Source organism: Puma concolor, chromosome A3 (assembly GCF_028749965.1).
Source record: "Puma concolor isolate L17-30 chromosome A3, mPumCon1.1.hap2, whole genome shotgun sequence".
In the NCBI taxonomy this organism is placed as follows: Eukaryota; Metazoa; Chordata; class Mammalia; order Carnivora; family Felidae; genus Puma; species Puma concolor.
The window spans coordinates 118,537,406-118,563,364 of record NC_141669.1 but is presented as its reverse complement, the minus strand read 5'-3'; the positions used below and the strand labels follow the sequence as shown (position 1 = coordinate 118,563,364).

Below are 25,959 nucleotides of genomic sequence, written 5' to 3'. Positions count from 1 at the left end.
TTGTTTTAAGTAATTTTAAGTGTGTCCTGGGTCACAGTGTAAAATTTCATACTATGGTTTGTAGTAAAAAAAAAAAAAAGTTTGGCACTGCAGCTCTATGAGGCCTGAGTAACATCACAGAACATTGGTTCTCAGACATGAGTGTATAGGAATTGTCAGGGAAATTTCTTGACAATACAGACTCTTGGGCCCCTTCTGACTCTATTTACAGGGCTCAGAGGTCAGAAATCTTCTTCCTTCACAAGTTCTCTGAATGGTTCTTATGTTCTTTTAAGCTTGAAAACCCAGTTCTAATCTAGGGAAACCAGAATTAAGTAGTAAGGGACAATGTTTTTTACATTTACATAATGCATATTGTCATATATAATAGTAATTAACTATTGATTGAGTGAATGTTATCGGGATTGGCTTTTCTTTGTATCAAGGTCCAAACATACATCTGGGAAGGGAATTTGAGTTTGTGTGTGGAACAAGGAGGGAGGCCTAGGGCCTGTGAGCTCCCAAGAACACTACTCAGAGTCTGGACAGAGGAGGGTACGACTAAGACCTCTCCATCTTCCCCAGAGTCCCTCTGGCACATCTGTCTATGTTCTAAACCTGGGGGAAATCATGGCAGGGCCCAAGTCAGGCCCCAAACCTTGGTATGTGAAGGGGCACTGATGACTCTGTGGAGGTCACAGGACTGCTCCAGAGGTCAGCACCAGGGTCAGCCCCAACAGCATTTTCCCCCTACCCCCTCACCTTCCTGCTGTCCTACTGTGTGTCTGTTCTGTGATGGGAACTGTGAGGGAGGTTGAGGATCAAGACATGCTTCCTGCCACTGAGGGGCTCACTTCTGTCTATTCTGTCAGCTGGGAAGCACTTGTTGAGCATCTCCTCTGAGTCAGGACTGCTAGATCATGGCTCCTATCCTCAGGCTGCAGACAGTGGAAAGTCCAAGGTGCAGCATCCCCAAGGCTATCAGCCTCTCAGAGGCCTCAGCAGATGAAGTTCAGGAGGTCCTGCTAGGTCCGTCTCCCCCCTACAGCTTCCTATCTGATCCCTCATACCACTATGGACCTCACCCCACCTCCTGGTATCATAATCAGAACACCAGGGAAAACATGGTGCCTGACCCCAGAGGTCCCTGCAGGCCAAGATGTGACATTGGCTAATGAAGCTAGAGCTTTCTGGAATCCAGGACATTGTACCTCTCTTGCCTTTTTCCCAGTGGATCTCCCTTCAACCCCTGCACCCAGTTGTTGTTGTTTTTTTTAAGTAGGCTCCATGCTGGACATGGAGCCCAATTCGGGGCTTGAACTCATGACCCTGAGATCAAGACCTGAGCTGAAATCAAAAGTTAGACACTTAACTGACTGAGCCACTCAGGCACCATCCCACCCCGACCACTTCTGTAGCTACTGTAAACTTATTATTATTTTTTAGGTTTATTTATTTATTTTGAGAGAGACAGAGACAGCATGAGTAGGGAAGGGGCAGAGAGAGGAGAAGACAGACAATCCTAAGCAGGCTCCACCCTGTCAGCATGGAACCCAATGTGGGGCTCAAACTCATGAAACCATGAGATCATGACCTGAGCTGAAACCAAGAGTCAGATGCTTAACTGACTGAGCCACCTAGGTGCCCCATAAACTTATTTCTTAAACAAACAAACAAAAAATGTATGTGGTCTAAGAGCACAAGAACTAAATATTTGAAATGAGGACCATAAAGGAAAATTCCAGCTGTGACATGTGCTAGCAGAACAACACTTCTTTCCTAGAGTATAAAGATCTAATTACCTATGTCTGGGCCCAGTGCAGTGCCAGCATACAGTAAGTGCTCAAAGAATGTATACTGAATAAGTGAATGAGTGTATGAATGGAAATTGAGGGGAGAGGAGAGGATGGAGAGCTGGGGTAGACTTTCCCCGAATACCATGTGTGCTCATGAATAGTGGTAGGTGCGCAAATAGTGGCAAACCCTCCTCCAGACTGCTTGTAATCATGGCTCTGCCCGCCATTTATCGCAGAGATTCATTCAATCATTCAACAAATGGATATTGTATGGTGACTCTGTGCCAACTATTCTAAGCAGCAGGGATGAAACAGTATAAAAAGCAGAATCCCTACCTACAATCCAGTTGGCAAAATGGGCAGTGAACAAATAAATAATAAAGTGTCCGATCATGGTAAGTACCACATAGAAACAATAAAGCAGCGTAAGAGGAACAGGGTCATGGGACATGTGCAAGTATGCAAAGTCCTTGTGGTAGATGCATCCTCAGGAAGGGCAGGTGTACCCGGAAGCAGATCCAAGGTCACTGGGAGTCAGGTCATGCAGGGTGTTTCTAGGGTGAGGACTTTGGTTCTCAGTAGGGGAGTGACATAACCTGATCCCTCCACTGCTGCTGAGAGGATTTGGGGGCGGGGTGATGAGGTGAAAGTGGGAAGCCACATGGGAAGTTGTTGCAGGTTCCTCCAGGGTGAGAAGTGGTTGGATTCTGGATATGTTCTGAACGTAGGCAGTAGGGTTTTCTGTCAGGCTGTATGTGAGATGTGAGAATGGAAGCAGTGAGGTTGACTCCAGGGTTAGAGCTTAGTAACAGATGGCACAGTGCTGCTGTTTTTCTGAGATTGGCAGATAGAGGAAGGATAAATCAGAACCATCCTTCAGGAGGCTCATGATTGGTTATATGTGTTTTGGGGTGAGGGAGGGTTGAGGGACAGGTGATGGCAGAGCAGGACACAAAAGCACTGGTGCCTGGTCAAGCTTTGAGCTGGGGCTTCTCCCAGGCAGGGAAGGTGTTCTAGAGGGAAGTTGTCTGAACAAAACTGAGTTGTAAAAGTAAGCTGGTGGTTACTCAGGTGGAAGAGTGTTCAATATAAAAGGAACAGTGGGTGCAAAGGACCAGAGGCCTGATACAGGTTATTGGGTGCTTGCTACATGCCAGACACTGCTAAATGCTTTACGTGCTTCACCACTCAAATCCTTGAGGTGATCTGTGAGACTGGGAGAATCATTATTCCCCTTTACAGATGAAGAAACAGATCTGAGAGGTCAAATTATGTGCTTAGAGACACAGCTAGTGAGCATGGGACAACAGGGGTGTTATATAGCATGTGGCTGTGTTGTGAGCCCAGGGAGTCTGAGTTAAAGTGGATATGTCCTGGAACTGGGAAAGAGCAGTAGGTATTTGGGACTGGATGGAGTATGTAGTGAGAAGGAACAGCGGGATACCAGCACATAGGCCAGTCACAGATGGCACTGGTAGGTGACCTGTGTCCACAGTGGGTTATCAACCCCACATGGGATTGACAGAGCTTATTATCCCTGAGCCTATCAGCTAGATACGCAGTATAGCTACCCTTACTGCTTTTAGTAACTATGGCGACAGTGACCAGCATGGAGTGGCTGGAGAATCTTGCAGAGCATATAGGAACTTGGTCACTTAGTTCAGCTGGGTTGATTGGCCTTGAGAGCTTATTCTCCAATATTTAGCCCTTTCCCATCCACAAGCCATTTTAGAGTCACAGCTCAGCTCCAGAAGATACTTTTTTTTTAAGATTTTATTTTTAAGTAATCTCTATACCCAATGTGGGGCCAAAACTCACAACCCTGGGATCAAGAGTCATATGCTGTACTGACTGAGCCAGCCAGGCACCCCAAGAAAAGAGAACAACTCTTCTTTTTCTTCTCCTTCTCCTTCTTCTCCTCCTCCTCTTACTTCTCCTCCTCTTTCTCCTCCTCCTCCTCCTCCTCCTCCTTCTCCTTCTCCTCTTCCTTCTCCTTCTCCTTCTTCTCCTTCTCCTTCTCCTTCTTCTCCTTCTCCTCCTTCTCCTTCTTCTCCTTCTTCTTCTTCTCCTTCTCCTCCCCCCTCCTCCTCCCCCTCCTTTTCCCCCTCCTCCCCTCTCCGCCTCCTCCTCCTCCCCCTCCTCCTCCTTCCTTCTTCTTCTTCTCCTCATCCTCCTCTTCTTCTCCTCTTCCTCCTCCTCCTCCTCTTCTTCTTCTCCTCTCCCTCCTCCTCCTCCTCTTCTTCTTCTCCTCTCCCTCCTCCTCCTCCTCTTCTTCTTCTCCTCTCCCTCCTCCTCCTCCTCTTCTTCTTCTCCTCTCCCTCCTCCTCCTCCTCTTCTTCTTCTCCTCTCCCTCCTCCTCCTCCTCTTCTTCTTCTCCTCTCCCTCCTCCTCCTCCTCTTCTTCTCCTCTCCCTCCTCCTCCTCTTCTTCTTCTCCTCTCCCTCCTCCTCCTCTTCTTCTTCTCCTCTCCCTCCTCCTCCTCCTTCCCCTCCTCCTTTTTTTGAGAGAAAAAAAGAAAGAAAGGGCACAAGTGAGCAAGGGGCAGAGAAGGAAGGAGGGAGGGAGGGAGGGAGAGAGAGAGAGAGAGAGAAAGAGAAAGATTACGAAGCAGGGCACACCAGAAGTGGGGCTTGTGTTTTACCTAAAGCAGGGCTTATGTTCACCTAAAGCAGGGCTCGAGCTCACCTGAAGCGGAGTTCAAGCTCACCCCAAGCAGGGCTTGAGCTCACTGGATGTGGGACTTGAACTCATGAATGGTGAGATCATGACCTGAGCCAAAGTAAGATGCTTAACAACTGAACCACCCAGACACAAAAGAAGAGACTCTTCTTAAAGGTACAACAGTCAAGGGGCCCTCAGAGTCAGGCAGAGGATAAGGAAAAGGAAGCAGAGAACTTACTCCACACTTTTTTTTAAAGCTTACTTGTTTATCTTGAGAGAGAGAGAGAACGTGTGGGGGAGGAGCAGAGAGAGAGGGAGAGAGAGAGAGAAAATCCCAGACTCCATGCTGACAGTGTGGAGCCTGACCAGGGGCTTGAACTCATGAACTGTGAGGTCATGACCCGAGCCAAAAACAAGAGTCAGATGCTTAACTGACTGAGCCACCCAGGGGCCTCACACTTCTTGATGTATATGGATTTTGTATCCTATAGCCTTGCTAAATTCACTTAATAGTTGTAGTAGCATTTTTGTGTTTTAAGATTTTATTTTTAAGTAATCTCTATACCCAACATGGGGCTCAAACTCACAACCCCGAGATCAAGAGTCTCATACTCTACCAACTCTACTATCACCCCACTAGTTGCTTTTTTGTAGATTCCTTAGGATTCGCTACATACATGATCATATTATCTATAAGTACAGTTTACTTGTTTTCCAATCTGTATACCTTTTATCTCTTTTTCTTGCCTTATTGCACTGGCTAGGACCTCTAGTATGATAATGAAGTGGTGAGTACACTCTTGCTTTGTTCCCAATCTTAGAAGGAAAAATTCAGTCTTTCTTATTAAGTATACCTATAGATTTTTGCAGATACTCTGTCAGTTTGAAAGTTGTCTTCTATGGTAGGCAGAATAATAGCCCCTCAGAGTTTTCTATGTCCTAATCTCTGGAATTTGTGAATATATCACCTTACATTGTAAAAGGGAGTTTGTAGATGTGATTAAATTGAATATTTTGATATAGGAAGATTGTCGTGGGTTATTCAGATGAGCCCAGTGAAATCACAAGGGTCTTTAAATTTTTTTTTAATGTTTATTTTTGAGAGAGAGAGAGACAGAGTATGAGTGGGGGATGGGCAGAGGGCAAGGGAGACACAGAATCCGAAGCAGGCTCCAGGCTCTGAGCCGTCAGCACAGAGCCTGATGGGGGGCTCAAACCCACGAACTGAGAGATCATGACCTGAGCCAAAGTTGGACGTTCAACTGACTGAGCCACCCAAGCACCCACAAAGGTCTTTATAAGAGAGAGGCAGAAGCATCAGAGTTTGAAATAGATTGGAGATGAATGTTATACTGTTGGCTTTAAAGATGGAGAAAGCGTCCTGAGCTAAGGGATGCAGGTGGCTTCTAGAAACTAGAAAAGCAAAAAATGGATTATCCTCTAGAGTTGCAGGAGAAACACAGGCCTGCTGACACCTTGATTTAGTTCAGGGAAACACATTTCAGATTTATAACCTCCAGGACTATAAGATAATAGATTTGTGTTGTTTTAAGCCAGTGAATTTGAGGTAATTTGTTACAGCAACAATAGGAAACTATTGTATCAGTTTTGGTGATTTGTGCCTTTTAAGGAATTTGTCCATTTCATCCTATTTGTACAATTTTTACTGGCATGAAGTTGTTCATAGTATGCCCTTATTTTTCTTTTAATGTATTTTTGTAGGATCCTTAGTGGTTTCCCCTCTTCATTCTTTTTTTTAATGTTCATTTTTTTATTTTGAGAGAGAGCGAGAGTGAGAGAGCGAGCAAGAGAGAGCATGCACATGAGTGAGGGAGGGGCAGAGAGGGAGGGGGAGAGAGAGAATATCCTAAGCAGGCTCCATGCTGTCAGCACAGAACCTGATATGGGGCTCGAACTCACAGACCATGAGAGCATGACCTGAGCCGACATCAAGAGTTAGATGCTTAACCAACTGAACCACTCAGGTACCCCTCTTATTATTATTTTTTTAATGTTTATTTATTTTGAGAGAGAGAGAGCGAGAGGGGCAGAGGTAGAGGGAGAGAGAATCCCAAGGAGTCTCCATGCTCAACAGAGTCCCAAGCGGGGCTCAGTCTTAGATCATGACCTGAGCCGAAATCGAGAGGGAGACACTTAATTGCTGAGCCACACGGGTGCCCCTAAAGATTTTATTTTATTTTTATTTATTTATTTTTAATTTTTTAAGTGTTTATTTATTTTTGAAAGAGACAGAGACAGAATGCGAGTGGGTTGGGGCAGAGAGAGAGGGAGACACAGAATCTGAAACAGGCTCCAGGCTCTGAGCTGTCAGCACAGAGCCCAACGCAGGGCTTGAACTCATGAGCTGTGAGATCATGACCTGAGCCGAAGTCGGACGTTTACCCGACTGAGCCACCCAGGCGCCCCTAAAGATTTTATTTTTAAGTAATCTCCACAGCCAATGTGGGGCTCAAACCCATAATCCCAAGACCATGAATCGCATGTTCCACTGACTGAGCCAGACAGGTGCCCCTCCTTTTTCTTTTTTTTAATCAGTATAGTTTGAGACTTGTCAAAAAAAAATTTTAGAGTACTTTCTCTGCCCATTGTGGGGCTCAAACTCGTGATGCTAAGATCAAAAGTCACATGCTTTACTGACTGAACCAGCCAGGGAGCCCTGAAGTTTATCCATTTTATCAGTCTTTACAAAGAATCCACATTTGGGATCATTGACTTTTCCCTGTTGTTTTTATTATATTTATTTTTGCTTTATCTTTATTATATTCCTTCCATCTAATTTTATTCTCTTTCTAGCTTTTTAAGGTAGAAATTTTATTTTGTACCTCTCTTTTCTTGAAACATAAGCATTTAAAGCTACAAATGAGGGCACCTGGCTGGCTCAGTTGGTAGTGCATGCAACTCTTGATCTTGGTTGGGGTCATGAGTTGGAACACCATGTTGGGCAGAAAGATTACTTTAAAAAATAAATAAATAAAGCTAAAAATGTACTTTACTGAGGGGTGCCTGGGTGGCTCAGTTGAGCATCCGACTTTAGCTCGGGTCATGATCTCACATTTCGTGGGTTCGAGCCCCACATCAGGCTCTGTGCTGACAGCTCAGAGCCTAGAGCCTGCTTCAGATTCTGTGTCTCCCTCTCTCTCTACCCCTCCTCCACGCATGCTCTGTCTCTAAAAAATGAATAAACCCTAAAAAAAATTAAAAAAAAAAAGTACTGATTTGAGCTCACAAATTTTTGTGGGTTTTTTTTTTTTTTTCAGTTAAAAATATTTTCTGGGGCACCTGGTTGGCTCAGTCAGAAAGCATGCAACTCTTGATCTCAGGATTGTAAGTTCAAGCCCCGCATTGGGTGTAGAGATTACTGAAAAATAAAATAAATAAACTTAAATAAAAATATTAGGTTTTTGTGTTGGCTGGGTAGCTCAGTCGGTTAATGCCCGAATCTTGATTTCTGCTCAGGTCATGATCTCGTAGTTCATGGCTTCCAGCCCCATGTTGGGCTTTGCACTGATAGTGCGGAGCCTGCTTGGGATTCTCTCTCTCTCTCTCTCTCTCTCTCTCTCTCTCTCTCTCTCTGTCTCTCTCTCAAAATAAATAAACTTTAAAAATAAAATATTTTATTGTAAAATAAAAGTATCAGATTTTTTAAGAAAGGAGAGTGACTGTTTTTGGCTGGCTCCATCAGTAGAGCATCTGGCTTTTTTTTTTTTTTTTTTTTTTTTTTTTTAGTTTATTTATTTTGAGAGAGAAAGCATGAGCAGGGGAAGAGCAGAGAGAGAGGGAGAGAGAGAATCCCAAGCAGGCTCCGCACTATCAGCACAAAGCCTGACCCAGGGCTTGATTCCACGAACTGTGAAATAATGACCTGAGTCAAAACCAAGAGGTGGATGCTTAACAGCTTAACTCACTAAGCCACCCAGGCACTCCATCCATGCATGTGACTTTTTTTTTTAATGATTTTATTTTATTTATGTATTTTAAAAATTTAAATCCAAGTTAGTTAACATGTAGTGTAATAATGATTTCAGGAATATAATTTAGTGATTCATCACTTACATTTAACACCCAGTGCTCATCCCAGCAAGTATCCTCCTTAATGCCCCTTGCTCATTTAGTCCATCGCCCCACCCAGCACCCCTCCAGCAGCCCTCAGTTTATTCTCTGAATTTAAAAGTCTCTTATGGCTGGGGTGCCTGGGTGGCTCAGGCAGTTGGGTGTCCGACTTTAGCCCACGTCATGATCTCACAGTTCCTGAGTTCGAGCCTCGCGTTGGGCTCCGTGCTGACAGCTTGGAGCCTGGAGCCTGCTTCAGATTTAGTGTCTCCCTCTCTCTTTCCCCTTCCCCTGCTCATGCTCTGTCTCTCTCTCTCTCTCAAAAATAAATAAACAACAGCAACAAAAATCTCTTATGGCTTACCTCCCCGCAAGCACGTGACTCTTGACCTCAGGATCATGAGTTCAAGTCCCACAGTGGGCATGGAGCTTACTTAAAAAAAAAAAAAAAATGGAGCACCTGACTGGCTCAGTCAGTACAGTATGTGACTCTTGGGTCCTGAGTTCACACATCATGTTGGTCACAGAGCTTACTTAAAAAAAGTTAGAATTAAATTTCAAATAAAAAAAAGAAGGATTATTTTCTAATTTTGCTTTCTTCTTTGATCTCTGAGTTATCTCCAAGTATTTGGGAATTTTCCAGGTATCTTGTTATTAATTCATAATTTAATTCTGTTGTGGTCAAAGAACTATTGATTTCAATCCTTTCAAATTTCTGTTTTTATGGTCCAGTCTATAGTCTATCTTGAATAGTCCATGTGTACTTAAAAGAAAATGTGTACTGGGGCACCTGGTTGGCTCAGTTGGTAGAGCCTGTGACTCCTGATCTTGGGGTTATGAGTTCAAGCCCCATGTTGGGCCTAGAGCCTACTTTAAAAAAATAAAGGAGGTGTCTGGGTGGCTTAGTCAGTTAAGCATTGACTTCGGCTCAGGTCCAATCTCATGGTTTGTGGGTTTGAGCCCTGCGTTGGGCTATGTGCTGACACCTCAGAGCCTGAAGCTTCCTTCGGATTCTGTATCTCCCCCCCTCTGCCCCTCCCTTGCTCGCACTTTCTCTCTCTCTTTCTCTCTCAAAATAACACTAAAAAAAAACTAAAAGAGAAAGAAAATGTGTTTTGTTGTTGGGTGCTGTGTTCTATGTTAATTAAGTCATATTGGTTGCTTGTATTATTTAAGTCTTCTATATCTCGATTGATTTTCTGTCCTATCAAGTGCTGGGAGAGGAGTGTTGAAATTTCCAGTTATAATCGTGGATATCTATTTGGTTAATTCTGTCAGTTTTGCTTCATATATTAAAAAAAAATTTTTTTTTAATGTTTATTTCTGAGACAGACACAGAGCATGAGTGGGGGAGGGGCAGAGAGAGGGGGAGACATAGGCTCCAGGCTCTGAGTGGTCAGCACAGAGCCTGATGGGGGGCTCAAACTTACAAACCGTGAGATCATGACCTGAGCCGAAGTCGGTCGCTCAACTGACTGAGCCACCCAGATACCCCTGCTTCATATATTTTGAATCTCGGTACCTGGGTGCATACAAAGTCAGGATTTTTATGTTTTCTTGGTATGTACTTCTTATCTCTGTTAATACTCTTGGTCTTGCTTTTTACTTTGTCTAATATGAATATAACTACTCCAGTTTTCCTATGATTAATGTTTCATGATACATCTTTTTCCTTCTTTTTACTTTTAGCCTATGTTTTATTATTCAAAGTGTGTTTATCATATAGTTGAGCCTTACTTTTAAAGTCCAGTTTTTATTGTAATTTTTTAAATGTTTATTTTGAGAGAGAGAGAGAGAGAGAGAGAGAGACAGAGAGGGAGACAGAATCCTTCCTGTCTCAAATTCATGAAATGTGAGATCATGACCTAAGCTGAAATCAAGAATCAGACGCTTACCGTACTGAGGTGCCCTTTAAAACCCAGTTTGAAATCTCTGCCTTTTTGTCAAAGTAAATGCTTCCTAAAATTGAGCAGTGCCTGTGGTTTGGGAGATTGACACCTGCCTTTTGGTGGCATTCCACAGGGAAAGGGTAAGTGACTGGATCATGCCCTCTTTTTCCAGGTTCTATGTGCCATAGTTTTCTTACCTGCACAGTAGTGATGACCATACTACCTCACAGCATGGCTATGAGGATTAGATGAGATAATCCTTATAAAGCACATAGTAAGCACTCACATGAAAGCTACTGATAGCTCTAGATCATTAGATGATAGTCACAATAGATCATTACTATTATTTCACTAAACACCCTCTTCCCATATGGCTTTGATGAAGTGTTTGTTGAAAGAAGAAATGAATCCCACTTTAGTTATAAAGTGCTCTCATATGTATCCTCATCTGTGGAAAACTACTATTGTAGGCCTGCGTATTATAATTTTACATAGTCTTTTTTCTTTTCATTTTTCAACTGTTTTCCTTTTCTAACCAATCCTTTTTTAAAAAAAATTAAATTTGGGGCAAACTGGGGGGCTCAGTCGGTTAAGCATCTGACTTTGGCTCAAGTCATGATCTCGCAGTTCGTGAGTTCGAGCCCCACATCAGGCTCTGTGCTGACAGCTCAGAGCCTGGAGCCTATTTCAGATTCTGAGTCTCCCTCTCCCTCTGCTCCTCCCCTGCTCACGCACTGTCTCTCTCTTGTCTCTCAATAATAAATAAACGTTAAAAAACATTAAAAATTTTTTTTAATTAAAAACTAAATTTCGTTGAAACCCATCAACTGTACACTTTATTGTGTGTATTTTGTACATGAGTTATAACTCAATAAAGTTGATTTTAATGTTTTTCTTTTTAAAAGAGAGACAAAGCATGAGAGGGGGAGGGGCAGAGAGAGAGGGAGACACAGAATCTGAAGCAGGCTCCAGGCTCTGAGTTGTCAGCACAGAGCCCAATGAGAGGCTCGAACTCAAACCGCGAAATCATGACCGGAGCTGAAGTCGGATGCTCAGCTGACTGAGCCCCCCTGGGTGCCCCACAATAAAGTTGATTTTAATTTTTTTGTTTTTTTGGTTTTTTTTTTATGTTTGTTTATTTTTGAGAGAGAGAGAGATAGAGTGTGAGTGGGGGAGGAGCAGAGAGAGAGGGAGACACCGAGTCCAAAGCAGGCACCAAGCTCTAAACTGTCAGCACAGAGCCCGACTCAGGGCTTGAACCCACAAACTGTGAGATCATGATCTGAGCCAAAGTCAGTCACTTTCTAAACACTCAAAAAGCAGGGGGGCACCTGGGTGGCTCAGTTGGTTGAACGTCCAACTCTTGATTTTGGCTCAGGTCCTGATGCCAGGGTCATGGGATTGAACCCCTTGTCAGGCTCTGTGCTGAGTGTGGAGCCTGTTTAAGATTCTCTCTCTCTCTCTCTCTCTCTCTCTCTCTCTCAGCCATTTTGCATCTGAAGTGTAAACAGAAAGGGCTTTTCGGTTCTATAGTAACAGGCACATGGTATATTTGTCATGTTTCCGCCACAGTTGAAACAGTCCCTTCAAGATAAAGCATGCAATCTTTTCATTTAATGATCCCTTTCCATTACCCTGCTATAGAAAGTATATCCTATGCCACAAGACAATTCAAGGATAAGCAATATTATACATACATTTTTGGACACTAGAAATCAATGAATGATGCTCATCAATCATAACATCAAACTGTTCTTGATTGCTTGTGACTTCCAAACAAGATGCAGAAGACAGATCTGCCCATTCATTTAATTAGGACATGAAAGTAATCACAACTCTAAGCAATGAGTTTAACCAAGTTCAAAATAACTTTGAACTTCCTCTCCAACTGAGAAACTACTGTTTGAAACAATGTCCTGAGAATAAATATGAACTGTCAGAACAATAATTATGATAAAAAAAAAAGATTGTTTCTTCCCTTCTGCCCCCTCCCCTGCTTTCTAAAAAATAAATAATTAAAAAAAGCTAAAAACACAAAACTGGGAAAGTTCTGTCATGTATATTAGTGTATATAATATATAAGCTAAAGACAAATAATAAAACCAACATCCATGTGCCCACTTACCAACTTAAAAAATTGTACAACAGTAACAATCCCTTTGAAGCCTCTGCCTGCTTCACTGTGTTAATCTTCCATTACTTTTCCTCATAAGCCTTGCCATACATGTATCCCTATGCAATAGTCTTAACTGCCTTTGAACTTTATTTTTTTTATTTTTTTAATGTTTATTTATTTTTGACAGAGAGACAGAGACAGAGCTTGAGTGGGGGGAAGGGGGGAGAGAGAGAGAGAGAGACAGAGAGAGAGAGAGAGATAGAGAGAGAGAGGGAGACACAGAATCCGATTTAGGCTCCAGGCTCTGAGGTGTCAGCACAGAGCCCAACGTGGGGTTCGAACCCACGAACCGTGAGATCATGACCTGAGCCGAAGTTGGACACTCAACTGACTGAGCCACCCAAGCGCCCCTGAACTTTAAATAGAATCATGCTGAATGTATGCTTCTGTGACTTGTATGCTTCTGTGACTTGTGAATGTGTGTTTCTGCTCATTTTTTTTTTCTATGCTTAGCATGTGTAGTGGTTATTAACTTTTACTGCTGTATATTATTACCATTCTGCTGTATGCATATAGGCTGTTTGAAGTTTGGGGACTTTTCCAAACAATGCTGCTATGAATATTGTTCATGTATTTCTTTTTTATTAATTTTTAAGTACTTATTTATTTTTGAGAGGGAGAGTGTGAGCACGTGGGGGAGGGACAGACAGAGGGAGATAGAGGATCTGAGGCCAGCTCTGCACTGACAGCAGCAGAGAGCCTGATGAGGGGCTTGACCTCATAAACCGTGAGATGACCTGAGCTGAAGTCAGACGCTTAACTGGCTGAGCCACCCAGGTGTCCCATTTGTTCATGTATTTCTAAGGTAACATGCTAGGATGAAATGGCTGGTTGTGAGGAGCACGTTCAACTAGTTAATGTCGACTGTTTCCAAAATGGCTTGTATTAAATTATCTTTCCACCAGCAGGGTAAGAGTTCCTCCTTCTGCACGTCCTTACTGACCTCTAAATCTGACATCTACAGACATGTTTTCACATTCTAACATTTTTGCCCACCCAAGTCTTTATAACAACAGCCAATACTTAATGTTCACGTAAACTGTGCCAGGCTCTGTCCTGAGCACTGTGTGAATGGTCTCACTTCATCCTCACAAGAGCCCTATCGAATAAGAATGTGTGGTCATTTATGGCCAAGAGAGCAAGTCTTTGTCCCTCCCCTGCCAACTTCCCTCTGTCTGGACCTGGTAGCCTTTCTCATCTCTTCCTTCTCCCAATTTGGGCTGGGCTGGGTCCCAGCAGGGCCTCAGTCCTGCCTTGAACCCTTTTTCCTCCTCAGGCTTTTATTCCCTGTCAGTCCGCCTCAGCCGCCCTGCATCCTGGGACCGGATCAGACACTACAGGATTCAGCGCCTTGATAATGGCTGGCTGTACATCTCACCACGCCTCACCTTCCCCTCACTCCAGGCCTTGGTGGACCATTACTCTGGTATGGCCTTTCCCTTTTTCCGTTAGACTGGCATGTGGGGTAGACAGTTGTACCTTTGCACACTTTACTTGCTGGAGAATATGCAGACAGGCAAAAGAGGGGCCTTCCCATCTTCATGCCAGTTCCTGTGCCAAGAACTTAGGCTGGGGGCTCTATCTTCATCCCATGCCCTGACAGAGGCACGTGGACCTCCCATGTGAACATGCACCAATACCTCACCTACCACTATGGTTCTGAGTCCAAGACCCCAATGTTGAGCACAGTTCTCTCCACAGGAACTAGGCCCCAAGCTGTTGCTATTGTGTAATTCATTTGATTCTTAGCATTTCCTGGTGCCTGTCCTGTTACAGGGACTGGAGGATACAGCCACTAGGGCAGTGTCAAAGGGGCAGAAAGACCACTCCTGGGAAAACTGATCAGGGGTTTCCTAGAGGGTGGGTCCATGCAGTAGATACTGACAGGACAAGTAGAGATTAAGCATTCTCTAGCTTTTTTCCCAAAGTACTTTCCTAACCAGAAACTGGCACTCTAAGAGGTCCATCAACCTACCCAACTAGTCTTCTAAAACCTAGCCCAGAATGACCTCTGATTGCATCTCAGCCCCCAGATCAACAGCTTGAGGCTTACGCCTGTCACTTTAAAATGTAACGTGTGCCCCAACATGAGGCTTTAACTCATGACCCTGAGATCAAAAGTCACGTGCTCTCTACCTACTGAGCCAGCCAGCCCCCCACCCGCCTCCCGTCATTCTTTTTTGATTAGTCCCCTACCTGCCAAATGAGGAAAGTGGTCAGGGTGGGGGTTGTTAGGGAGGAAACTAGGGCTGGAGTCAGCCGTATCAAGGGTCTACGTCTCTTTCTCAGAGTTGGCGGATGACATCTGCTGCCTACTCAAGGAGCCCTGTGCCCTGCGGAGGGCTGGCTCACTCCCTGGCAAGCCTATACCCCCACCTGTGATTGTGCAGAGGACACCACTCAATTGGAAAGAGCTGGACAGGTAAGGGGATCTCACAGCATGAAGGTAGAACAAAGGAGACAGAAGGACCCACCCCTGGAAACTCACAACCCCAAATGAGCTGGTCACCTTCAGGGACACCTGGGAACCAGTGAGTTACTAACCTTGTAGAGACCAGGCCAGGCTCACCAGGACTGTAGGGGGACTGGCAGGAAGGAGAAAGAAGGAGTGGATATAGGGCATGACCAGACACCAGAGATGGCCAGGATGGAAGGTCAGACAAGATGGTGTACAACAGAAAGCACCAGTCCTGAGTGGAGGAGTCAAGCTGGGGTTTTAAGTGACAGGGAGCCACTGTGAGTTTTCAGGTGGTGAAAACTTGAACTGTGCAGTGAGCAAGGGAAGACAAGGCTCCTTGACCCAACTCTCTTCCCCTCTCCACAGTTCCCTCCTGTTCTCTGAAGCACCTGGCACAGGGGAGGCCTCCCTCCTCAGTGAGGGACTCCGGGACGCCCTCAGCTCCTACATCAGCCTGACTGATGACAGCTCCTTGGATGATGCCAGGGACCAAAGCAGAGACCAAAAGGGAATCCAAGGCTGCGGCACCTAGACTCCCAGCTCAGCTCAGCCGGAGCATTCAAGGCAATCCAGGGTCCCACCTATATCCTCTCTCAGCCCTAAGAAGTCACTTAACCTTCTCCCAGTGCCATGAACCCACCTGTAACCTCTAGTTCAAATACAGACCAGCTGAAAATACGGACAGGGCTCCGAAGAGACTAAACCTCTGGGGTTTGACCCAGTCAGTACCTGAGTTTGGGATTTCCAGTACCATCTTCCACCCCTGCCTGTTGAGCCCCCTTCTATACCTCCATAGCCCCACCCATGAGGTAGAAACCACCACTAGCATCAAGAAAAAAAAAAAATCATTTAAAGAGAATTTACATGTCTCACAATACCATACCTCAGAAGGTAGGATTATAGCCTAGAAGGGACAGGAAAGCAGAAGGGATGGATATCTTACCCAGCAACAGAATCCAGGATGTCCAGCCCCTATCTGGCCCCCAGAACAAAGAGGACCTCTGACAGTCCAAGTTGTCAAACAGCCTCATCAAGCCTCTTCTCCAGATAGTCCTAGCTCTTGAGTTCTTTCGTTTTGTGGCTTATCATTTGAACCTGTCTAAGCTTTCCTGGCTACAATGGCCTTGCCATCTTGTGGCCAAATGCAAAATGGCACCTTCTGGGCCTAGCACACTGTAGTGAGGTCAGTCATGTCTCTCAGTGCCGGACAGGGGTATCAGAAGTCGGTAAGTCTCTCTCCACAAAGCTAAGGCCACAGCCTACACCAACTCTAGCCCCTCACTTCCCTGCTGCCCATTAAGGAAAAGAGGCCTGGCTGGAGCTGCTATAGGAGCAGGGGGAAGAGCTGCTATAGGAGCAGGGGGATGGAGGGCAGGGTTTGGAGGCAAGATATTAGGTGGGAAAGGCTTTAACAGGTATCATCAACAGATTCTCAATTAAAGATTTGATTTATTCAAGTATCTGAAAACATTCTACAATGGAAATTGTTATTAGATGGTGCCTGTACTGTGCTATGGACCACGCACATACTGCCATACTGTTTTCAGAAGACTTGAAATGCCACTGATAGTTTAAAAACTGTACACGTGATGGAGAAGTGAGGAAGACAATGTTTCATCCGGATCCAGAGGTGCATCAAATTGAACGACAGCTCCAGTCAGCAAACAGGTGTTTCATGATGATATCCAAGAAGAAATGGTTGGTGATGGACAATTCAGAAATGCTTCCCCAAAAGGTGGATGGTTCTTTAAAAAGTTTCAGATCACAACCCTTGCAGAAAACACTGACGCCCGACACGCTGATTCTTGGTCCAAGAAACATGGGTCTTTCAGGTTCCACATGGCTGGGGCGCCCCTACAATCATGTTTCTGTGCTGTAACTAGGAGGGTCCTTTGGACCGGACAGAGAGCGGGTAGGATCTGTATACCATCAGTCATAGTGGATGGCAGTGTAAAAAATGATCCAAATGACCTAGAGAGGAGAAAAGCAATGTTTATAAGTCATCTGGGTCCACATGGGCCCCTACTCCACAAAACCAAAATGGCAAAGAATGTGTTGTGTATGGTGGGCTTCCCAGGGGCTATCCAATGCAATCTGCCTGAAAGCCCACATAATCTCACTGAAATCAAGCTGTCTCTAACAGAGCCCAGGACAACCCACCAGTGCTCCAAAAGGGACCGTGGACAAGCTTCTCTTTCAACTAAAGAGCAACTGGAGCACCAGAAGTGGAGTTACAGATGTGGAAATGATACAGGTAAAGCAGACTATACTGCCAGTGTTAGGATCAGCAACAAATGTGAAAAACAAACCACCATCATACCCTGTCAGCTTCCTATCAAATAAACAGATTCTCAAAACTAGCTAGCTGTTCACTGCAATCTCCTGTGACCTTTATTTTATATATATAATATATATACGCACACACATGCGCATGCGCCCAGGCACCCCCACCCAGAGATTTTGATTTTGATTTGGATCAGAATCTAACATTTTTTTAAAAAGTTAACTTTTGAGATATAATTCATATTTCATAAAGTTCACCTTTAAAAATATGTAATACAAAAATAAAGTATACAATACAGAGGTTTTTAGTATATTCAGAATTGTGCAAAGATCACCACTAACTGATTCTGGAACACTTTAATCACCCTCAAAAGAAAACCTGTTTCCATTATCAGTTACTTCTCATATCCCTGCCCCCCACCCCACCCCTCCACCACTGGCAACCACTAATCTAATTTTATCTGTATGGCTTTGCCTATTCTGGACATTTTTTATAAATGGAATCATATAACATGTTTTGTGTCTGCTTCTTACACTTAGCATAATGTTTTCAAAATTCATCAAAGTTGTAGTACTTGCAAGTACTTTATTCCTCTTTATGGTCTAATACTATATAAATATACAGTATTTTATTTGTTGATCAGGTAATGGTTTTTTGTGCTTTTCAGCTATTATGAATAAGGCCATAAATATATTTTTAAATGTTTCCCAGCTTCTAATATGCAGCCAGAGTTGAGAATCAGATGTATAAACTGATGATTGGCCCTGATACCACAAGACTACACTGTACCACACCTAATCTTTTTAGACAACATGACTCACTAAAATACATGCCCTCTCATCCCTGGAGCCTTTTGAAAAATGGTGCCACAATCAATCACAAAGTATAATCTAATCAGTGTGATCCCCTTGAGAAACAACAGGATTTGCTCTGTTATCTGTCAGCTACACATACCATGAACAAGGCAAAAGATGTCATAAACCCTTCCTTCGTGAGCTCCCATGTGCCACCATATTCTTCCTCATCTATCTGTAGGTAGTTGCTGAAGTAGAGGTACAGGACTCCCGCATTGATCAGGCAGAATCTGGAGGGGGAGGACAAGCACCAAACACAAACTGTGAGTTCAGAAGACTCAGAATTCCTACTGCCACAGTCCAGCCTTACCAGGACACTCCCTGTTGCACAGTTTACTATCTGTATCATGGGGGCAAGTGAAATAATACATGAGAACACCTAGGCCCTCAATGGAGCTGCGCAGTGGTTGAGCTAAAGACATAAAGCAACTTTTTTTTTTTTTTTTTAATTGCCCAGCAAAAAAAATCTTTAAAAAATTTTAAAGAACCTAAAAGTTCATGGGGCGCCTGGGTGACGCAGTCGGTTGAGCGTCCGACTTCAGCCAGGGCACGATCTCGCGGTCCGGGAGTTCGAGCCCCGCGTCGGGCTCTGGGCTGATGGCTCAGAGCCTGGAGCCTGTTTCCGATTCTGTGTCTCCCTCTGTCTCTCTGCCCCTCCCCTGTTCATGCTCTGTCTCCCTCTGTCCCCAAAATAAATAAAAACGTTGAAAAAAAAAATTAAAAAAAAAGAACCTAAAAGTTCTCCAAGCCCTCTCAGAGTAAGAGAGGGGTAGCTGAACAATCCCAAATACAACTAGTACCTGACATGGGCCTCCAAGTAGCTCCAGCTAGGGTGGGGGTGGCCATGGGACAAACAGGCTGCTGCTTCATGGCCTAGTGGAGCAAGTAAGCATACTAAAGCAGCTCCTGCATTAATTCCCAGTGGGAAACAATTTCTGGATATCCACTGTCTGCTACTGCACTTGATGCAGAGGTGAAATTGACAGTTCCTGCCCTCCCTTAGCTATCTACTTAGGGGCCCAAACAGCAGTAAGCATGGAACTGAAACCAAAGGTTTGTGTGCACTTCCAGGAAGATCTTTGACCCCTGTATTTTATTATTTAACACTTAACAGACTGAGCTACCCAGGCACCCTTCATATTTTATTTAACAAATGAAGCATTTAGAATGCAGTAAGGTATAATGTATCACCCTGCTCTACTGATCTCTTGGTACAATGATCACGTAAAACTAATTTTCATAAAATGTGCTCCAGGCACATTGCTCCTGAAGGCTACTGTGGAAGAATGTGGAGAACTGGTCCCTCCTAATGGATGAAGAATGGGCTGGTGCGGGGCAGGGCTGTGTGATGATGCTGAGGAGTATAAGGGGTACGGGGCAGACCCTGAGGCTGTTTTAGCAAGGCAGGCTGAGATAGGGTATACATACATCAGAAGTCTAGTTTGGTTTTGTTTTTTTAAAGATTTTATTTTTAAGTAATCTCTACACCCAACCTCAGGCTTGAACCCACAACCTTGAGATCAAGAGTTGCATGCTGTATTGGCTGAATCTGCCAGGCACCTCAGAAGTCTAGTTTGTGAGTAAAGAGTATGGGCTTCCTCGTGAGTGGAAGGAACAGGAATTGGGAAAGTGGTTTAGACTTGTACCGTGTTTTAGGACTTGAGCACAAATAAAATCTGAGGACAGGGACTGGGAAAATGGCTGAATGAGGTGGCAAAAGACCCAAAGGCTTCAAGCCTAAGGGTCTGGGAGTATAATATAATGGTTCTAGTAACAGAAGCAGGGAGTCAGGAAGAACAGAAGGTTTTTCTTGGATTTCATACAAAATACAGTCCTTGGCTTGACCATGTTGTGGCCACATCCTTGTCTTCTGCCAGAAATCTTGAGACCCAGCCAATCTGGCTGCCTCCCTCTGTCAGGAGTTTCATTTTGGACAGTTAGTGGTTCCAGAGATTACTAATGGGACTAAGAGACATCACTGTGGGACTCAGCTTAATAAGCTAGGGCTGGAGAATGACTGAGACTCATTGAGAGTCTCTGGCTATAAAAGTGGTTGCTTAGTGACATGAGATAGGGAAATATAAGGAAAAGAGGAGATAAGGAATGACAGGAAAGAGCTAGCATGGGCCCTGTCTTCCAAGGATCACACACTAATAGCAAGTCACAGAAACAAAGGCATTTAAATGTCTGGTGGTCACAGGAGAGGGGTCTGGAAAGGACTAGAGGGGCTCAAACTGAGCTCCAAGGATGGGCATAAATCCTATATTGTAAACGAGGGACGGAACTACACAGCAGATGTGTAGAAAAAAAATTAATCTGGTTTGGGGGTGGAGGGAAAACATTATAAAGACAACACTCAATGCATTTTTAAAACTCTATCCTAAAAATTCCCATCGGAATTTTAACAAAATAATGATCTCTAAGAAATACTCGACTTGAGGGCTGGGAGGCTACACAACAACAGTAGTAACATATGACCCTGCTTTCAAAGACTAGTGGGAATTAATTTGTTTTTAAAAAATTGTAAGAAGCATTCATTGAGCACCTATTAATCGTGATGCCAGGCTCTATAAGAGACAGGTAGGAAGGGATGGATAGTGCTCCTCTCAGATGATGCAAAACCTCAGCAACAGCAGAATGCTCATTCAGTTCTCAGGCAAATTATAATAAGAACAGAGGAAATGATTTTACCTTAATGTGCCCTAACTGGTGGCCACACCAGAAATGAAGAGAAGCCAAGGTGGGGTCCAGAGGGCAGTTAAGGCAAGAAGTGGAGGAGAGGGTCACCAGAATGGAGCACCAAAGCAGTCCTGCCCTAAGCCCTGGCAACTGCGTCAGACAGATGGAAGAGAGGGAATGTGTGGAAAAATCAATGTCCTTGGTCCCTTTCCAAGAGCAAGGAAAAAGGTGCCAACCAAGGCGGGGGGGATTCGTTTACAGTGAGAGAAACTGGCTCTGGCAGGACAGCATGGGACTGAACCCCATGAAACAGGCAGTCCTGAGAAAGCGGCACTATGGGTGAGCCACTCCAAGGTGAATTCATTCTCAAACACCTACTTTCCTTTTTTCTCAGCAGCCATTTTTAGCACTTTGTAAAGCTAATCATAAGATTGCAGTGAACCATTTATGGAGTGCGTGTGATGTACTAAGCAGTACATTTAGGAATTTACTTGCATGACCTCATTTAGTTTACACATCATTCTTATGAGGAAGAGACTTTTATTACCCCCTCTTAATGATGAGAGAATGGAGTCTGAGAGGTGAGACCAAAATTATACAGCTTGAATGTAGCAGAGCTAGAACCTGAATACATGACTTTCTACAGTTAGAGACCTCTGATCAGCTTAACTCATCTGCCACAGTGAAAAGGATACTAGACTAACTCTGGTCTTTGTTATATTCCCAGATTGGGTGACTTCAGAGAAATCTCTTAGGAATCCTGCAAAACTAGATAGGGGCAAAGAATCTGAACCACTTTTATCCTCTCCTAGAAAAGTGGCCTTGGGAAGGTGAGAGACTTCTTGCCTTTAGACTGCCTTCCCCCTTGCTCTGGCCTTTTATCTTCACTGCCTTTTCTTTGACAGAAAGCTCAAATGGGATGACGTGTATCTATATACCTCCTCTAATCTGGGAAAATCCCTATGAACCCTAGATCCTGTGTCTCCTCACCCTCACTCCGAACTCATCAGGTGTCCACTCCAGCAAAGTTAGGCAGAGCATAACATAAACTCTTAACTCCTTTCCTTGGACAAATGCTGTGCTCAGTATCATGAATCAAAAACCTTCTTAGTTAGAAGAGGAGAATGTACATTCCTTTTGGGTCATCTTCTGAAAAGACAAGGAACTCAAATGAGTTTGAAATCTATTTCATCCTTTTCACCTAGGATGAGGGATTAAGAGATGTGATCACCTCTAAAACAACCAGTGTGATTTTCCATGAGTAAGGATCACAGTTTCTACTTCCTGTGTGAAAAAAAAAAAAGCTCACAGTCCTACCCATCCATTTCCTACTACAGCTTACCCACAATTCCTATCTTCAGACAACTCCCACACATCCTTTTAATTCAAGCTGGCGGGCATGTGTACTCATCACTTTCAGTGGCTTGTTAACAGGCTGAGTCAAGACCACGGGCAGTGTCAGGCGCGCTGCCAGTGGTCACAGGAGCACAGTAAAAGGTGGAGGGCCCAACCTCCTCCTTTTTCACTACCTTTAAAAAGTAAGGATCTGAGGGGCACCTGGGTGGCTCAGTCGGTTAAGCGTCCAACTTTGGTTCAGGTCATGATCTCACTGCTCCTGAGTTCGAGCCCCATGTCGAACTCTGTGCTGATAGCTCGCAACTCAGATCCTGCTTCAGATTCTATCTCCGTCTCTCTGCCCCTCTCCCGCTTGTGTTCCCCGCCCTCTCTCAGATATAAATAAAAAATTATTTAAAAAAAAAAAACAACTTAAAAGTAAGGATCTGAAACAACTGCTGCCAAAGCCAAGATCCAGGACATCCAGCGCAGTGCCAGGTACAAGGGAGTGGTCAAGTACAGAAATTCGTCTACCTTCCAAATTTCCATAGGTACAAAGGTCATGCCAGAACTAGAAGCTTGCCACCAACAGGTAATGCAGTAGCCTCTTGTGTGATCACTTTGGACCCATGAATAAATGGACTGGTCCAGCCTTCTGAAAGGTAACATATCTAAGTTAAGATGATCCCAGGCCTACTGAACTGAGGAGTGTTGCACTAGACCTATGAGTGCCATCATGGGGCCATTTTTTTTTGCTTTTGTCACCTCACACATAGTCATTATAAAACAAAAACAAAAACACACCTCCAAAGTAGCAATAGCCTTTTCCCTAAAAAGGAGACAAATCTATATTTGAAAAGAAATGATGTCATGAAGGGACACCTGGGTGGCTCAGTCAGTCATGCATCTGACTCTTAATTTCAGGTCAGGTCATAATCTCCTGGTTCATGGGGTCAAGCCCCATGTCAGGCTCTGTGCCCACAGCGCCCCTCTCTGCCCTTCCCCAACTTGTGCTTTCTCTCAAAATAAATAGACTTAAAAAAACAAAACAAAAGATACAATGAAAATGCCAAGATACCCAGCCAAGACTTACCCTGCTATTCCCAAGAAACCTCGCAAAGGTAACACTCCCCAAATTACACCTAGGACCACAGCAATGATCTGTCGGAACCAGTAGATCACATCTAAAAATTCATCCTGTAGAAAAGAAAGAGAATGAATGTGTTATGTGTTCTTAGTGGGTGCCACATGAGAGCCTTCTGTAATAGGTGAGAAATAAAAAAGCTTGCTGCTAAACATATCTTCTGGAGACATTTCTCCAAGAGGAATGGTATGCGGTTTTCTGATCTTCACCTCTTATACTAAAACATGGTTTTTTAAAAAAAGAATACATTTAGTTATTTTAAGTGATGAATTCCAGGGCCTGTGTGCTAAAAAAAATTTTTAGAAAAATTACTATTTTTAGAAGCTTAAAAAAATGAAATGGCTTGTGATGAAATGGCTGTGGTAACTGTCCTACTGGCCACAGAAAACTCTTATCTGATCCTTGGAGGAGAGACCTAGACAGACTATTCACAGGCAGACGGGCTAATTGTTAATCTACTCAGTACCATCTTCCTGCACCCTGAATTCTAAGTCACAAAGAAGGGTTGGAAACAAAAGTGCTGAAGGCAGGTGCCAGCATATCTAATTTTCATACAAGGACGTCGAAGACTCAGGTTTCTGACTTGCCCCAGACTGCAGAAACCGGTCCTTGTACAAGGAACGAAAGAAATGACACAGCAGATCAGAAACGTTTTACAAGAGCTGGGCAGGGCTGGGGGCAGGACAAGGGCACCTTCAGGAAGTACCTCCCATCCCCCCTTACAGGAACTCCAGGAAGGAAAACCCGCCTCATCAGTCCAGAAAAATAAGGGAAAGATTGTAAATATAATATACTTTTCAGGCCAACTGGAATCAAGCTGTTTGTGATTGGTCCCTTCCTGATCAAGAAGCAGAGTTGGGGAGTACCTACACTCAGATCTTTTGAAAGTGTGTGACCAGTGAAAATATCTTGAAGCCCCAACCATTCCTCACACACATTTGGCGGTTTCCCCCTCTATCCCTCTCCCTCTCTCTCCCACATACACACACACACACACACTCACCTCTGAGAAGTGGTCTTAGTCTCCTCTCTCACAATTATGCAGGCATTCAGTTTTTCTCATTATTAAAAAAAGCAATGGCAATAGGCCTTATTACGTGCTAAACGCTTGAATGCACCACGGTACCCGCTTCAGAGCTGTTCTGAGACTTGAGGGAGATAATGCATGGAGGGCACCCGGCAGAAAATATTTAGTAGAGGACTGTTACCGTTACTATTCGTGGTAACGACCATATTTAGTTAATTCGGAGAAGACAAGCCACTTACTGAAGATCCTACTGGGAGTAAAGGCGGAGATCGAATTCAGCTCACTCTAGCCATTCAGGCACACGCCCTGCCCGCGGGTGGCAACTCCGCTGTTTCCCGCGTGACCCAGGCGGCTTCACCCTTAAACCACTCCGCGGTGAGTTCCGAGCCCGGCTGTCAGGCCCTGGCCCGCCAAGTTCGCCCCGACACCCTTGGGCCACCCGCTCCCCGCTGCGCAACACCCCAAACACTCAGCCACGCCCGGACCGGAGACAGGGGCAGGCTCGGGCCTGTCCATTCGGCCCCGAGTCCCAGCCGGCTCCTCGAACCTGCGCCCTCGCCAGGTCGCACCGCACCTTGTCCTCCCAGGCCGCGTCGCTCCGCAGCACCTTGCTCCAAACAGAGACTTTGAGGGCCCCGTTGGCCAGCTGCGGCTGAGGCGGCTCCTCCTTTCGCCGCCCGCCGCTCATCCTCCCGTCGCGCCGCCCGGGCCGGGCCTGGGGCGCGCGGGCCAGGCCAAAAGGAGTCGGGGTCTGGGGTCTCGAGTCACGGCGCGCGGGGCGGCGGTGGCAGCGACAGAACCAGCGACTGGGTTCGGCGGCGCGCTGCGGCCGTCCTCACTCGGCCAGGACGCCGGCTCTGCTCGCTCACTCAGCCAAGACCTGGCGCGGCGGTGGGGGAGGAGCCACGCAGCGCCGCGCGTCCACCCGCAGACGAACACCACGCAGCCAATCGGTGGTAGTGCAGCCGTCTGTCGGAAGAGAGGAGCCGTCGCCTCGGCGCAAGCGCGCTACGCGTGACGGAAGTGACGTCAGGCTTCCGCTAGGCGCACGGTAGGGTGAGAGGGAAGGGACAATCTAGGTGGGGACGGTGAACGCGAACGCGAGGAGGCGCTGTGGAGACTGAAGAACGGCATTTGAGCAAAGAGGCGAGGTTAGACTCGGGCGTCGCCCAGCCTTTCCCTAGAGCAGCGGGACAGAACGCGGCCCTGTTTTCCTGGAGGCGTCCTTTGGAGGCCAAAACCGGCTCCCCGGGAGCCCCGCTGCTCAGGATGTAAACTGTCTTCTGTATTTAGCGTCTCTTCGTGGCCCAGCACCCTCTTTCGGCAAATGGAAGCCTTGAGAGGGATTTTCTCAGGCTAAGTGGCAAGTTGCAACCGGCTGAGGACTCCTGGGGCAGGGAGAAGCTTGGTGGGAGTCTAGAAAGTTCTTATTAGCTATCAGAATATCTGACTATTCAGTATTCTAAATATTGTGTCCTCTCTGTGTGCTAGGTCAGTGGTTCACAAAGTGTGTGTCTGGACCACCAGCAGCCACATCACCTAGGAACTTGATTAGAGATGCACATTCTCAGGCCCCATCCCAGAATTGCGGAACCAGAAATTGTGTG

The 25,959-nt window shown here is 45.1% G+C and overlaps 2 protein-coding genes and 1 long non-coding RNA gene across 5 annotated transcripts in view; 2 read left to right on the top strand and 1 right to left on the bottom strand.

The window, feature by feature from the left end:
- SLA2 (Src like adaptor 2) overlaps positions 1-17,389 on the top strand; it is a 31,439-nt gene extending 14,050 nt beyond the window's left edge. For 2 of the 3 annotated variants that reach the window (XM_025932378.2, XM_086702129.1), the window contains exons 6-8: positions 13,848-13,997; positions 14,861-14,993; positions 15,396-17,389. In XM_025932378.2, the coding sequence (XP_025788163.1) occupies positions 13,848-13,997; positions 14,861-14,993; positions 15,396-15,561 (449 nt within the window). In that variant the 3' untranslated portion in view covers positions 15,562-17,389. Of the gene's footprint in view, positions 1-13,847; positions 13,998-14,860 lie in introns of all 3 variants that reach the window. The other variant, XM_086702130.1, reaches the window with a different exon arrangement.
- On the bottom strand, positions 16,823-25,297 carry RAB5IF (RAB5 interacting factor). Its single transcript, XM_025931780.2, has 4 exons — positions 24,927-25,297; positions 23,275-23,378; positions 18,268-18,397; positions 16,823-17,000 (listed from the first exon to the last, which is right to left on the bottom strand). The coding sequence occupies exons 1-4, from the start codon at positions 25,038-25,040 to the stop codon at positions 16,959-16,961; spliced, it is 390 nt and encodes a 129-aa protein (XP_025787565.1). The 5' UTR covers positions 25,041-25,297; the 3' UTR covers positions 16,823-16,958.
- LOC147582720 (uncharacterized) overlaps positions 25,267-25,959 on the top strand; it is a 20,856-nt gene continuing 20,163 nt past the window's right edge. Inside the window, exon 1 of the long non-coding RNA XR_015249448.1 lies at positions 25,267-25,956. This is a non-coding gene — a long non-coding RNA (uncharacterized LOC147582720). The remainder of the gene's footprint in view (positions 25,957-25,959) is intronic.

What these genes read in the sequence shown, in the direction of transcription:
- RAB5IF (XM_025931780.2), bottom strand. Translation starts at nt 25,040, where the DNA reads ATGAGCGGCGGGCGGCGAAAGGAGGAGCCGCCTCAGCCGCAGCTGGCC. An exon ending in GGTTTCTTGGGAATAGCAGG is followed by an intron (nt 18,398 to 23,274) that starts GTAAGTCTTGGC and finishes CTCCCCCTCCAG; the next exon opens with ATTCTGCCTGATCAATGCGG. An exon ending in CATCTTTTGCCTTGTTCATG is followed by an intron (nt 17,001 to 18,267) that starts GTATGTGTAGCT and finishes TCTCCTCTCTAG; the next exon opens with GTCATTTGGATCATTTTTTA.